The sequence below is a fragment of the Chiloscyllium plagiosum genome, unplaced genomic scaffold (genome assembly GCF_037043375.1).
Source record: "Chiloscyllium plagiosum isolate Xiang-an unplaced genomic scaffold, Cpla_swu_hap1 HiC_scaffold_21, whole genome shotgun sequence".
Lineage (NCBI taxonomy): Eukaryota > Metazoa > Chordata > Chondrichthyes > Orectolobiformes > Hemiscylliidae > Chiloscyllium > Chiloscyllium plagiosum.
Window position 1 is genome coordinate 54772632 of NW_028270159.1, and position 14936 is coordinate 54787567.

The following is a 14936-nucleotide window of genomic DNA, read 5'->3' on the forward strand; positions in this document are numbered from 1 at the left end:
GTGTGACCTAATGTCGCAGACTGTAGCCCACTATCCCAGTGTGTGACCTAATGTCCCAGACTGTAGCCCACTGTCCCAGTGTGTGACCTAATGTCGCAGACTGTAGCCCACTGTCCCAGTGTGTGACCTAATGTCCCAGACTGTAGCCCGCTGTCCCAGTGTGTGACTGAATGTCCCAGACTGTAGCCCACTGTCCCGGTGTGTGACCTAATGTCCCAGACTGTAGCCCACTGTCCCAGTGTGTGACCTAATGTCCCTGACTGTAGCCCACTGTCCCAGTGTGTGACCTAATGTCCCTGACTGTAGCCCACTGTCCCAGTGTGTGACCTAATGTCCCTGACTGTAGCCCACTGTCCCAGTGTGTGACCTAATGTCCCAGACTGTAGCCCACTGTCCCAGTGTGTGACCTAATGTCCCAGACTGTAGCCCACTGTCCCAGTGTGTGACCTAATGTCCCAGACTGTAGCCCGCTGTCCCAGTGTGTGACTGAATGTTCCAGACTGTATCCCACTGTCCCAGTGTGTGACCTAATGTCCCAGACTGTAGCCCACTGTCCCAGTGTGTGACCTAATGTCCCTGACAGTAGCCCACTGTCCCAGTGTGTGACTGAATGTTCCAGACTGTATCCCACTGTCCCAGTGTGTGACCTAATGTCCCAGACTGTAGCCCACTGTCCCAGTGTGTGACCGAATGTCCCAGACTGTAGCCCACTGCCCCAGTGTGTGACCTAATGTCGCAGACTGTAGCCTTGTCCCAGTGTGTGACCTAATGTCCCAGACTGTAGCCCACTGTCCCAGTGTGTGACCGAATGTCGCAGACTGTAGCCCACTGTCCCAGTGTGTGACCTAATGTCGCAGACTGTAGCCCACTGTCCCAGTGTGTGACCTAATGTCGCAGACTGTAGCCCACTGTCCCAGTGTGTGACCTAATGTCGCAGACTGTAGCCCACTGTCCCAGTGTGTGACCTAAAGTCGCAGACTGTAGCCCACAGTCCCAGTGTGTGACCTAATGTCCCAGACTGTAGCCCACTGTCCCAGTGTGTGACCTAATGTCCCAGACTGTAGCCCACTGTTCCAGTGAGTGACCTAATGTCCCTGACTGTAGCCCACTGTCCCAGTGTGTGACCTAATGTCGCAGACTGTAGCCCACTGTCCCAGTGTGTGACCTAATGTCCCAGACTGTAGCCCACTGTTCCAGTGAGTGACCTAATGTCCCTGACTGTAGCCCACTGTCCCAGTGTGTGACCTAATGTCGCAGACTGTAGCCCACTGTCCCAGTGTGTGACCTAATGTCGCAGACTGTAGCCCACTGTCCCAGTGTGTGACCTAATGTCGCAGACTGTAGCCCACTGTCCCAGTGTGTGACCTAATGTCGCAGACTGTAGCCCACTGTCCCAGTGTGTGACCTAATGTCCCAGACTGTAGCCCGCTGTCCCAGTGTGTGACCTAATGTCGCAGACTGTAGCCCACTGTCCCAGTGTGTGACCTAATGTCCCAGACTGTAGCCCACTGTCCCAGTGTGTGAAATGTCAGTGTTTGACCTCATCCCCCAGTTTGTACATAAACAGTGTGGTTAAGTTTTCACTCCTGGCTTCTATTAAATTCCAATCAAATCCCTCTGTTCATATGGACACTGGGAAATGTCGTGGATCAAGAAAGCTGTCTGGATTTTCTTGTCCTAATCTGTGGCAGCAAAGTTAATTGCAATGATGCAGTGAGCTGAGGGTTACATTCCCAGACTGTGCTGGGCTGGGGGGGGGGGGGGGGGGGGTGTTGTTATGCTTTCCTGTTTCTGCCTTAGGTGAGTCTTTATGTCAATGTGCGGCTGAGATCGCTGCAGGAAATATCTCACTTACACACCATCTGGCAGCTCTCGGGAATCTCTGATCTGACGGCCTCCAAAGCCTTTAGCCTTCTCCCCAAACTCCCATCTCAGTCTCCAGTAGCCCAACCACGGCCCATGATTGTGATTGTGTCGTTGAGGAGCCATAATGGCGCCATCATGACTGTATTAACTCAGTCTCCCCACCCTGAAACCTCCCTCCCTTTGTAGTGACAGCTCGATCGATCCTAACTCCGCCACTTCCCTCTGGGCCTCAGCTGTACTTCAGTGACGTAAATCTTTTCCTCACACAACCCCACCGCTGTCTCGGCCTGACTGGAACACTGCCTGCTCCCCAGAAAGAGAGGAAGTCACCCTGACTTCTTAAAACCCTGAACTGGGAACAAGATGGGAGGTCCGCAGCAACTGAGAGGGGTCGGTCCACCCATGGCAGTGAAATCCCAGTGATTCTCAGGGAGAAACAGGGTGCGTTTCACAGCTTTCCCACCCAGGGAACTCTGATATCCGGGCCCTTCAAATTAACAACATCCTTGTTGTAAAGGTCCGGGTGGTTTCCTTCTCCAGGCCTCTGTTGCTCTGCTAGGCCCCAGTTGGGGTTAGAGGGTGACAAGGTTGTGTGGGGAAGGGAGGGGAGGGGAGCGGAGGGGTGGGGGAGGGGGAGGTCGAGGTGAGACGGCCTTCTCCCTTTCAGATCACACCCAGCCCCTTGGCAGAGAGTTCTTGTATAAAATACAATACCTACAAAGATATTAAACAAGTGCGGCCTCACATCATGTCCTCCAGTAGGTTGGGTTTGCGAACCCACTCGAGAGTCAGTGGCTCGGAGGCGGCCATGATCATACACATGAACTGCTTGCCCGTTCTCTTGTCAATGGGGTAAATGGTGGTGGGGGTAAATCTCTTATTGCTCTCCACGAACTCGCAGAGATCCTGGTAGATCTGGGGGTACTCGTGCCGCAGGAATACCCCTCGGATGCGCAGCTCCCGCTGCACGTTGATGAAGCATACCTCCCGGGCCCTGCGTCCCGCCTCGTCATCCTGCGCGATGTCACCGGTGCCCGGCGGCGGCGTCAGGATCAGGGTCTCCATCTCGTCGTCGGCCCTCAGCGCCTTGCCCTTCTTCTCAGGGCTACCGGAGGCCAGCGCGATCTTGGCAAACCTGCGCACCGTCGGCGTCTGGAGCCGGGGTGACGGGTTCTCGGGCACCTTCTGGCCCAGGGCGATCGACACGTTCAGCAGGAAGCACTCGTCCGGGTCGTAGAGCTGGGCGGCCTCCTGGATCTCCCTCAGGTATTCGCCCAGTGGCTCAGCGTAGCCATCCAGCTCCCGCAGCGACAGGTAGGTGGGGGCCAGCAGCAGGCTCTCCAGGCCGTACTGCAGGAAGTTGTCGGCCGAGCCCGGGTTCGGGAAGCCCTGGAACAGGACCCCCTTTCCCCGGGACAGGTAGCCCATCCTGGCAATGCGGGAGAAGGCCTTGTGGGCCGCATGGTTCTCGCGGCAGCTCCTCAGCACCCGCTTACACGTGCTGCTGACCCGGCCATAGACGCAGGCCTCCTTGTGCATCTCCCAGTCGTCCTTGCGGCAGTTCCGCGAGCAGTAGTACGTGTAGCAGCTGTGGCACGACTTGAAGTAAAGCCTTGCGTTGAACAGGGTCTCCGTTAGGCCGCACTTGAGGTTCGAGCACATCATGGTGTCCACGTCGTCCGAGACGCCGCGCTCTTGGGGAGGCCCGTCGCACGGACTTGGGTAGCTGGGGCTCCGTGATAGGCCCGGGCCCAGGCCCAGGCCTAGGCCCAGGCTGTGGGACTCAGGGCTCGGGCCTAACGTCCCCAGCTGGGCCTTGGCCTTCTGCGGCTCGCTGGTGTGTACCAGCACGGTTCTCACGCCGCGGTCACCTGACAGGTCCTCGGCGGCAATCAGCCTCCTCAGCTGGTCAACCAGAGCGTCCGAGTCGCTGGGTTTGGCGGCCGGGGCCTTGCAGGTGTCGATTACCAGGTCGGCCAGCACGTCGTCCAGCTGCTGCTGCTTCCCGGGCCGGTGAGGACAGCCTCCCCCTCCAAACCCACCTCCCCCGGCCGCCGTTGCCCCTGACGACGCTGGGCCCGAGCCCGGCTCCAGGTTACAGGAGAGCAGGTCGTTGAAGGAGGCGCTGAGGCCGTTGCCGCTGTCCAGGGCCTGTTGCCGTCCGGACTCGGGCCTGACTCGGGCCTGCGGCGGCCCGTTAGCCCGCAGCTCGTTGTCAGTGATGGTGATCTCTGGGGTGATGTACCAAGCCCTCCCCTGGCTCCCCCTGCTGCCGTCCCCCTGGAGCTTGTCGGCCAGTGAGCTCTCGGACAGGGAGAGGGCGGCGTACCGCTGCGGGGACCGGGACAAGTTGACTACGGTGGGCCGGCGCCTGGACTCGGCCGAGCGGCCAGGCCTCTCCTGCAGGGGCAGGGTCTCGTAGCTGCGGCAGTCGGTGGCCGGGAACTCGGCCCGGTGTCGGCTCGGGGACAGGATGTTATCCCAGGACTTGGAGTAGTAACGGGACTCGGAGTCCAGCCTGTGCTGGTCGATGCCGTAGTACGAACCATGAGGGGACAGGGTGCTGGCTCTGCCTTCCCAGTAAGGAGGGCATTGAGATAGGTAACTCTGGTGGGCATGGGCAGCTCGGTACGTGCCCCACCAGTCGTGGTAATGCATTGGCGAAGTGTAGCGATGCTGTGAAGGCCTCCCCCGTTCCTCAGTGTAGTAGATATTGGGCTGTGCCCCTGGGCGGGACAGTCTCCTGGGGTCGGCGTAAGGTTGCTGACTGAAGGCTGGCATGGTCTGGACCAGCTGCGGGATGCCCCTCCTGCCCTCGTCCTGGTGGTAGTACCGATGCGGGGAGCAGTTGTTGTGAGCGGTGAGTGTCCAGTAATCGCCGCCGAACGACTCGCTCGGAGAGTGAGTCCTCCCCGCCCGCCGGTTAGCTGGGACGGTCAGACTGCGCCCAGGCTGGCACTGCCAACTGCCGACGGCGCTCTGCTTTTGCGGGGTCTTCCACATCCGCGAGGATGAGGTCATCGCCGGGTCCTCGGGCTTCATGTCGACACGGTACCGTACGTGTGCCCCTGCTCCGGCCTTGCCAACTGGGCACTCCTCGTAGCCCTCGCTGCTCTCGCTGACGTACAGAGGGGAGTACAGGCTGGCATCGCCCCGTTGGGGCTGCAGCTTGATGGGGTGCACCTCGTTGATCCTGGTCCGGGCCGGCTGAGGCTGGTCCCTCCTCGGTGAGGTTTCTGTCCTCTTCTGGGATTCCCTGTGCCCCCGCAGCGCCTCCCGGCCCCTGCGGGTCAGCTCAGGTGAGCCCACCTCCACTGGGACGGGCCGGTAGATGGTCTTCACCCTGGGGGCACTCTTAGATCTGCCTCTCTTCTTGGTCTCTGGTCTGAAGGCCTCCCTGGGCTCCCCTGCGTGGGCACACAGCCTGCTGGCAACCAGCTCAGGAGCTGAGGAGCGGAGGTGGACTTGTCTTCCCAGCGAGTCCCAGGCAGGCTCAGGGCTGTTTGGCTGTCGAACACCTCGCCCAGGCATGTACTCCTCCATGGAGGCTCCAGACTCTGCCTGGCCGTCTAGTGACTGCAGGAAGTCAAAGCTTCGACACTGTCGCTTGTGAACGTAATGCTGGCTGTCCTGGGCAGAGGAGCTGAGCTTGGAGGCATCACACTTGCGCTGGGCTCGGTAGACTTTGGGCTCACCTGGCATTGGGCTGACTCTAATCTCTCGATACACAGTAGATACCAGTATGTCTGGTGGGTCTGTCCGTGTCATCTTAAAGGAGCTGTAACCTTTGCTGAATTTCCTCAGACCCTTTCACGATGAATCTACCCTGCAAAAAAGACAATTGAAATTTGAATTTTAAATTACTGCTCCTGGTATTGGTTTGTAGCTTCCCTGCTATCAGTGGCACACTCGCAGTTTATCAGGCCTGAGATTCACAGGACTCATAGTAGTAGTGTGTGTGTGTGTGCTTTGTTACTGTCTGTGTGAAACACACAAACTAGGAGCAGAAGTAGGCCATTCAGCCCGCTCCCCCATTCAATATGATCATGTTGATTAGATTAGATTCCCTACAGTGTGGAAACAGGCCCTTCGGCCCAACCAGTCCACACTGACCCGCCGAAGAGTAACCCACCCAGACCCATTTCCCTCTGACTAACTGACCTAACACTACGGGCAATTTCGCATGGCCAATTTACCTGACCTGCACATCTTTGGACTGTGGGAGGAAACCGGAGCACCCGGAGGAAACCCACGCAGACACGGGGAGAACGTGCAACCTCCACACAGTCAGTCGCCCGAGACTGGAATTGAACCTGAGACCCTGGCGCTGTGAGGCAGCAGTGCTAACCACTAAGCCACCGGGCCACCCACCGTGCTTGTCCAGATTACACTGTGCACTCTCCTCACAGCTCACCCAGCTTTGTGTTGTCTGTAAGTGTTAGTTCTCCCAGCTAAATCACTAATACAGATTGTGAACAGCGGAACTCCCAACACTGATCCTGTACTAGTCACTGGCTGCTACGCGGAAAAAGGCCCATGTATTCCTGCTCTGTTTCCTGTCTCCTAACCAGTTCCCTGTCCATGTACACTACCCCAATCTCATCCATTATAATATTCGTACTAATCTGTTAAATGGGACCTTACTGAAAGTCTTCTAAAAGTCCAAGTAAACCACATCCTCTGGTTCCACCTTATTAGCTCAACATATTGATTTGCTGAGTGTGGTTTTCCTTTTGTAAATCCAGGCAGACTCTGTTCAATCCTACCACTCTTTCCCAAATACTCTGCTTTCAACCTTTTTTGATGGTGCTGCATTTTGGGAAAGCATATCTTAGCAGGACTTATACACTTAATGATAAGGTCCTAGGGAGTGTTGCTGAACAGAGAGACCTTGGAGTGCAGGTTCATAGCTCCTTGAAAGTGGAGTCGCAGGTAGATAGGATAGTGAAGAAGGCGTTTGGTATGCTTTCCTTTATTGGTCAGAGTATTGAGTACAGGAGTTGGGAGGCCATGTTACGGCTGTACAGGACATTGGTTAGGCCACTGTTGGAATATTGCATGCAATTCTGGTCTCCTTCCTATCAGAAAGATGTTGTGAAACTTGAAAGAATTCAGAAAAGATTTACAAGGATGTTGCCAGGGTTGGAGGATCTGAGCTACAGGGAGAGGCTGAACAGGCTGGGGCATGGATAGGATAACAGTCAAAGTCCATTCCCTGGGGGTGGGGGAGTCCATTTTTAGAGGTGAGAGGGTAAAGATATAAAAGAGACCTAAGGGGCAACCTTTTCACGCAGAGGGTGGTACATGTATGGAATGAGCTGCCAGAGGAAGTGGTGGAGGCTGGTACAATTGCAACATTTAAGAGGCATTTGGATGGGTATATGAATAGGAAGGGTTTGGAGGGATATGGGCCGGGTGCTGGCAGGTGGGACTAGACTGGGTTGGGATATCTGGTCGGCATGGACGGGTTGGACCGAAGGGTCTGTTTCCATGCTGTACATCTCTGAGTCTATGACTGTCGCCATTTCTTCACTACGAAGAAGTCTATAATTCACTATTTTCTCTCCTTCGTTTTTAAATAGTAGGGTTCCATTAGCTACCCTCCAATTCACAGTCCATAGAATCTTGAAGGATGACCACCAAAACATCCACGATTTCTTAGGCCACTTCCTAAAATACAGGCTTCTTGGCCTTTAATGCCGCTAATTTCCCCCACAGCATTTCCTTAATAATACTGACTTCCTTCACTAGACCCTGTGTTCCCAAACACTCTGATGCTATGTGTGTCCTCTTTTGGTAAGACAGAACCAAAGTATACAGTTAATTGATCTGCCTTCTCTTTGTTCCTCATTTTGTCTTTAATAATTTTCACATACCTCCAGAAGCTTTCTTAATCAGTTTATATGTTGCCCTCCAGTTTACTCCTGTACATAGAACATAGAACAATCCAGCGCAGAACTGGCCCTTCGGCCCTTGATGTTGCACCGACCTGTGAACTAATCTAAGCCCAATCCCCCTACACTATCCCATTATTATCCTTGTGCTTATCCAAGGATTGTTTAAATCTCCCTAATGTGGCAGAGTTAACTACGTTGGCAGGTAGGGCATTCCACGCCCTTACCACTCTGAGTAAAGAAGTTGCCTCTGACATCTGTCTTAAATCTATCACCCCTCAACTTGCAGCTATGACTCCTCATACAAGCTGACGTCAGCCTCCAAGGAAAAAGACTTTCACTGTCTACCCCATCCAATCCTCTGATCATCTTGTATGTCTCTATCAAATCCCCTCTTAGCCTTCTTCTCTCCAATGAGAACAGCCTCAAATCCTTCAGCCTTTCATCATAAAACCTTCCCTCCATACCAGGCAACATCCTCGTAAATCTTCTCTGAACCCTTTCCAAAGCTTCCACATACTTCCTATAATGCGATGACCAGAACTGTACACAATACACCAAGTGTGGCCGCACCAGAGTTTTGTACAGCTACAGCATAACCTCGTGGCTCCAAAACTCAATCTCTCTACCAATAAAAGCTAACACACCGTATGCCTTCTTAACAACCCTATCAACCTGGGTGGCTACTTTCAGGGATCTATGTACCTGGGCACTGAGATCTCTCTGCTCATCTACACTACCAAGAATCTTACCATTAGCCCAGTACTCTGCATTCCTGTTACTCCTTCCAAAGTGAATCACCTCTTACTTTTCCACATTAAACTCCAAGCTTCCTTTGTCATTTCTCTACCATTTTGTTTTTGACATTTGATCTGTCCTGTCTTCCACCTGATCAGAGAACTGTAGTTTAGTCCCCTCCTGCTTCCTCGATGATCCCAAACCTGGCTGACGTCTGTTGGAAGGTCACAGACTGGAAACACCAACTCCTTCTCTCTGCCTCTGCCAATGTTGCAAGCTCTGCTCTTTGCAATTCAGGTCATAGAGTCATAGAGATGTACAGCACAGAAACAGACCCTTCGGTCCAACCTGTCTACGCCAACCAGATATCCCAACCCAATCTAGTCCCACCTTCCTACACCCGGCCCATATCCCTCCAAACCCTTCCTATTCATATACCCATCCAAATGCCTCTTAAATGTTGCAATTGTACCAGTCTCCACCACTTCCTCTGGCAGCTCATTCCATACACTTACCACCCACTGCGTGAAAATGTTGCCCCTTAGGTCTCTTTTATATCTTTCCCCTCTCACCCTAAACCTATGCCCTCCAGTTCTGGACTCCCCGACCCCAGGGAAAAGACTTTGTTTATTTATCCTATCCATGCCCCTCATAATTTTGTAAACCTCTATAAGGTCACCCCTCAGCCTCCGACGCTCCAGGGAAAACAGCCCCAGCCTGTTCAGCCTCTCCCTATAGCTCAAATCCACTATCTGCAGGATTCCACCTTTGCAAGTTAAAATTCACCAGGAGATGGAGACAGAGTGAACACCGAGAGGTTACACAAAGTTTCTCCAAGTGAGAATGCAAGCGAGATCCAGAAAATCAGGGTGAACTTATCACCAGCTCATTAACAACTGAGGGAAATGGCCAATGATTATCAGGGTCAAGCAATCTTTCCACAGTCAGCGTCCAGTCAGGAAGCTCATCTTCTGCATTCGGTGGTCCCAGACAGTGGTAACCATTCAACCAGAGAGATGGATCAAATACACCTGGGGTCATACATTTTAGCTGTGGTCAACAAACTAATCCCACTGCCCTGCTGTCTCCCTGCAGCCCTGAATCAATCCCAAACAAATCCCACTGGACACTCTTCCTGTAGTCGAGTATTAAGCTCAAACTAATTCCATGGTCCCACTCTCTCCCCATTTTCCTGTACTAAACTCAAACTAATCCCACTAGCTTACTCTCTCTCTATACCTCTGTATCAATCCAAAACTAATCTCGCTGGCACATTCTCTCTATATAGACTGTATCAATCTGGTGGCTCTGTGGTTAGCGCTGTTGCCTCACAGCGCCAGGGACCGGGTTCAATTCCTGCCAGGGGCAAATGTAGAGTAATAGGGAAATGGGTCTGGGTGGGTTACTCTTTAGAGGGTTTGTGTCGAACTTGGGCTGAAGGGCCTGTTTTCACAGTGTAGGGATTCGGTGTGTGTGAGGGACGGGGCTGGGAGTGAGGATGAGATTGAGGAGTGAGGGGTGAGTGTAAAGAATGAGGCTGGGGGGATGAGGATAGGGATTAGATTAGATTAGATTATATTACAGTGTGGAAACAGGCCCTTCGGCCCAACAAGTCCACACCGACCCGCCGAAGTGCAACCCACCCATTCCCCTACATTTACCCCTTACCTAACACTACGGGCAATTTAGCATGGCCAATTCACCTGACCCTGCACATCTTTGGACTGTGGGAGGAAACCGGAGCACCCGGAGGAAACCCACGCAGACACTGGGAGAACGTGCAAACTCCACACAGTCAGTCGCCTGAGGCGGGATTGAGGGATGAGGCTGAGGAGTATGTGTGAGGATAAGGGTGGGTGTGAGGGATGAGGCTGAGGATTGCAAGTGGAGTGAGGGATGTGTGTGAGGGTGAGGGGTTGGTTTGGGAGTGAGGGGTGGGTGTGATTGTGAGGAGTGTGCATGAGTGTGAGGGATGCGTGTAGGAGTGAGTGTGAGGGATGCATGCGAGGGACGAGGGTGAGGAGTGTGTGTGAGAATGAGGGTGAGAGTGAGGGGTGGGTGAGAGTGAGGGGTGGGTGTGAGTGTGAGAGGTTGGTTTGGGAGTAAGGGATGAGGCTGAGAGTGAGGGGTGGGTGTGAGTGTGAGGAGTGTGGGTGAGGGTGAGGGGTTGGTTTGGGTGTGAGGGATGCGTGTAGGAGTGAGTGTGAGGGATCCATGTGAGGAGTGAGGAACGAGGGTGAGGAGTGTGTGTGAGGGGTGGGTGTGAGTGTGAGGAGTGCGTGAGAGGGTGAGGGCTTGGTTTGGGAGTGAGGGATGAGGCTGAGAGTGAGGGGTGGGTGTGAGTGTGAGGAGTGTGGGTGAGGGTGAGGGGTTGGTTTGGGTGTGAGGGATGCGTGTAGGAGTGAGTGTGAGGGATCCATGTGAGGAGTGAGGAACGAGGGTGAGGAGTGTGTGTGAGGGGTGGGTGTGAGTGTGAGGAGTGTGTGAGAGGGTGAGGGCTTGGTTTGGGAGTGAGGGATGAGGCTGAGAGTGAGGGGTGAGGGTGAGGGGTGAGCTGAGCGTTAGTCCCTGGCCCTTCCACGTTCCTGTTGAGGGTGAGAGGCTGCAGTGTCACCTGGTGTTGGGCTCTGTGCTCACACTAACTGTGCTCGGTAATTAATCTGAAGCTTCTCCCTGCCCAGAGTTATTTATAAAACAATGCCACTGAGGACCGATGGTTGCTATAGGAACAGCTGCTCCTCTAGACACGTCATATCACAGTGCCTGCTTACCCTCCTGCATGATCTTACACAGCACGATCCCAAAATTCCCAAAGAAACATCCACCGCCGCTCAAGGAGCACTCAGTCACCGGACACACGGAAGTCAGTTTGTGGTGACCGTGCCAGGTCAGTTTGTTCACCTCACTGTCGGCTTACAGCAGCTCACTGAGCCGTTACCAACAATCAATACATCACAGGACAGGCCGCACTTCACCAGGCAGAAGTGATCTTCCCAGACCAACAAAGAGAAAATGCTGGAAAATCTCAGCAGGTCGGGCAGCATCTGTAAGGAGAGGAAAGAGCTGACGTTTCGGGTCTAACTGACCCAGAGTGTCCGGGTGGGTTTTGGAACTCCTGAATTCTAGGTTTCCTGTCCACCACCGGACCCTGACAACCCCAGTCACTGATACCTCCTGTTCCTCACTCTCCCTCTCTCTCTGCCTGTTCCTCTCTCTCTCTGCCTGTTCCCCTCTCTCTCTCTCTGCCTGTTCCCCTCTCTCTCTGTGCCTGTTCCTCTCTCTCTCTCTGCCTGTTCCCCTCTCTCTCTCTGCCTGTTCCCCTCTCTCTCTGCCTGTTCCCTCTCTGTGCCTGTTCCCCTCTCTCTCTCTGCCTGTTCCCCTCTCTCTCTCTGCCTGTTCCTCTCTCTCTCTCTGCCTGTTCCTCTCTCTCTGCCTGTTCCCCTCTCTCTCTGCCTGTTCCCCTCTCTCTCTGCCTGTTCCTCTCTCTCTCTCTGCCTGTTCCCTCTCTGTGCCTGTTACCCTCTCTCTCTCTGCCTGTTCCCCTCTCTCTCTGCCTGTTCCTCTCTCTCTGCCTGTTCCCCCCCTCTCTGACTGTTCCCCCCCTCTCTCTGCCTGTTCCCCTCTCTCTCTCTGCCTGTTCCTCTCTCTCTCTGCCTGTTCCTCTCTCTCTGCCTGTTCCCCCCCTCTCTGCCTGTTCCTCTCTCTGCCTGTTCCCCCCTCTCTCTGCCTGTTCCCCCCTCTCTCTGCCTGTTCCCCCCTCTCTCTGCCTGTTCCCCCCTCTCTCTGCCTGTTCCCTCTCCCTCTCTGCCTGTTCCCCCCTCTCTCTCTGCCTGTTCCCCCCTCTCTCTCTGCCTGTTCCCCTCTCTCTCTGCCTGTTCCCCTCTCTCTCTGCCTGTTCCCTCTCTGTGCCTGTTACCCTCTCTCTCTCTGCCTGTTCTCCTCTCTCTCTCTCTGCCTGTTCCCCTCTCTCTCTCTGCCTGTTCCCCCCTCTCTGCCTGTTCCCCCCTCTCTCTCTCTGCCTGTTCCCCTCTCTCTCTCTGCCTGTTCCCCTCTCTCTCAGCCAGTTCCCTCTCTGTGCCTGTTACCCTCTCTCTCTCTCTGCCTGTTCCCCTCTCGCTCTGCCTGTTCCTCTCTCTCTGCCTGTTCCCCTCTCTCTCTCTGCCTGTTCCCCTCTCTCTCTCTCTCTGCCTGTTCCCCTCTCTCTCTGCCTGTTCCCCTCTCTCTCTGCCTGTTCCCCTTTCTCTCTGCCTGTTCCTCTCTCTCTCTGCCTGTTCCTCTCTCTCTCTGCCTGTTCCTCTCTCTCTCTGCCTGTTCCCCTCTCTCTCTGTCTGTTCCTCTCTTTCTCTGCCTGTTCCCCCTCTCTCTCTGCCTGTTCCTCTCTCTCTGCCTGTTCCCCCCTCTCTCTCTCTGCCTGTTCCCCCCTCTCTCTCTGCCTGTTCCCCTCTCTCTCTGCCTGTTCCCCTCTCTCTCTCTGCCTGTTCCCCTCTCTCTCTTTGCCTGTTCCCCTCTCTCTCTCTGCCTGTTCCCCTCTCTCTCGCTGCCTGTTCCCCTCTCTCGCTGCCTGTTCCCCTCTCTCGCTGCCTGTTCCCCTCTCTCTCTGCCTGTTCCTCTCTCTCTCTGCCTGTTCCCCTCTCTCTCTGCCTGTTCCTCTCTCTCTGCCTCACTCTGACACACACTCTCCCAAATAACATTCAGAGACAATGACACTTCTCATTTTCTGACAGGTGCTAAGAAGGCTGCGACAGATCAGAGAAAGGGAAGGCTGTGTATTTTCACAGCAACCCTCATGCTCCCCAGATACCCCGTTTGCACATCCCAGCGCATTTAACCTCAGCAAGGTCTTACCGAAAGCCGAACAATGAGTGGGCAGTGAATCTGTTTTGGTGAGTGATCAACAGTGGCCACAACACCTCGGAAAACATCCACGATCTTGTGGCAACAGCATCTGACATTCAGCACTTCCACAGATCCATACCCCTCTCCAGTTTCAGTCAAGCGACTCACTCCAACGAGTGCTCTGAGTATTTTGTGCTTCGACCAATTGTCCCCTAATGCCCTGTCTTGTCAAATTCAGGAAAGAGTGGGCCCAGAGTGGGTCTCCATCGGGGAGGCCCAGTTCAGAGTGGCTGCAGGCCCATGGCTTTCAAAGGACTGTAATGTTGAACTTTTAAGGGTATTTCTTTATTTTTCTACTTTGTACATAAGATTTTGTACCTCGGTATCTTTGCACCGAAGATGGTGCTTGGGGATGGAAATTTTGTACACTTTTCATAGCACTCTTGTGCCTGTGTACACGGGGAAATAAAAGCTAACACTAATTCCAATTAGTACAGACTCATAGGTAGCCAGCCAGAAGGAGGCTATTTATCTTGTTCAAAAGCCTTGGCCTATTCCCCCAACCTTTCCTATCACTGGGCAGGTTTCTCTTGACAGGGATTCCTTCTAGAAAGTGCTGATTGAAGCTGTCCCCCTGCACCATGCTGTCAGGCAGCACATCCCAGATATGAAACAAACACTGCAGGAGGAATCCTTTACCCTTTCAACCTGTCTCTTCTGTTCTCAATCCCTCCACCAGTTTGGAATTGCGGCTCTGTGTCTTTCTCAGCATTGTGAACGCCTCAAATCAAATCTCTCACTTCTCCAACCTCTGTGCGTAACATAAATGTCTCATCTCAGGATCTATTTTCAGAAATCTCCCCTGTTCGGTCTCAAAACCGCCACATCCTTCTTAAAATGTGATGTCAATAAATGAACGATATTTCGGATGAGGGTGAGCCTGTGTTTTGTAAAGGTTGACAATAATATCCTTGATTTTGTACCTTACACTTCCATTTATAAATATCCCATCTGCTGTTTTCAGCTGATTTTCAATTTTAATTAAGGCAAACATCCCTCTGTGTCTACGTCTCTGTAGAATTCCACCCTTATTTTATAGTCTCTCTGTTCACTCCTTTACTCCCTGACTGACCCAATTCCTCCCACACTCTGCACTGATTCACTACTCCCTCCTTCACCCTCTCCCCCCTCGCTCTCTCCCTCTCTCTCCCTCACCCTCTCCCCCCTCGCTCTCTCCCTCACCCTCTTCCCCCCCTCACCCTTTCCCCCCCTCGCTCTCTCCCTCTCTCCCTCACCCTCTCCCCCCTCGCTCTCTCCCTCTCTCTCCCTCACCCTCTCCCCCCCCTCGCTCTCTTCCTCTCTTTCACCATCTCCTCTACCCTCTCCCCTCCCACCTTCACCCTCTCCCCCCCTCCTCCACCCTCTCTCCTTCACCCTCCCCCCCCGTCTCCTTCACCCTCTCCGTCTCCTTCACCCTCTCCCCCATTTCCCCTCTACCCCCTCCTCCACCCTCTCCTTCACCTTATCCCCGCTCTCTCCTTCACCCTCTTCACTCTCTTCTTCACACCCCCTCTTCACCCTCTCCCCTCTCCTCCCTCCTCC

The 14936-nt window shown here is 54.0% G+C and overlaps 1 protein-coding gene across 2 annotated transcripts in view; it reads right to left on the minus strand.

Annotated features, from left to right (window-relative positions):
- Window positions 1-1247: 1247 nt before the first annotated feature.
- Window positions 1248-14936, minus strand: part of ajm1 (apical junction component 1 homolog) — a 43640-nt gene continuing 29951 nt past the window's right edge. Inside the window, exon 2 of one of the 2 annotated variants that reach the window (XM_087998660.1) lies at window positions 1248-5687. In XM_087998660.1, coding sequence (XP_087854786.1) covers window positions 2608-5634 — 3027 coding nt within the window. In that variant the 5' untranslated portion in view covers window positions 5635-5687 and the 3' untranslated portion in view covers window positions 1248-2607. Of the gene's footprint in view, window positions 5693-14936 lie in introns of both variants that reach the window. The other variant, XM_087998659.1, reaches the window with a different exon arrangement.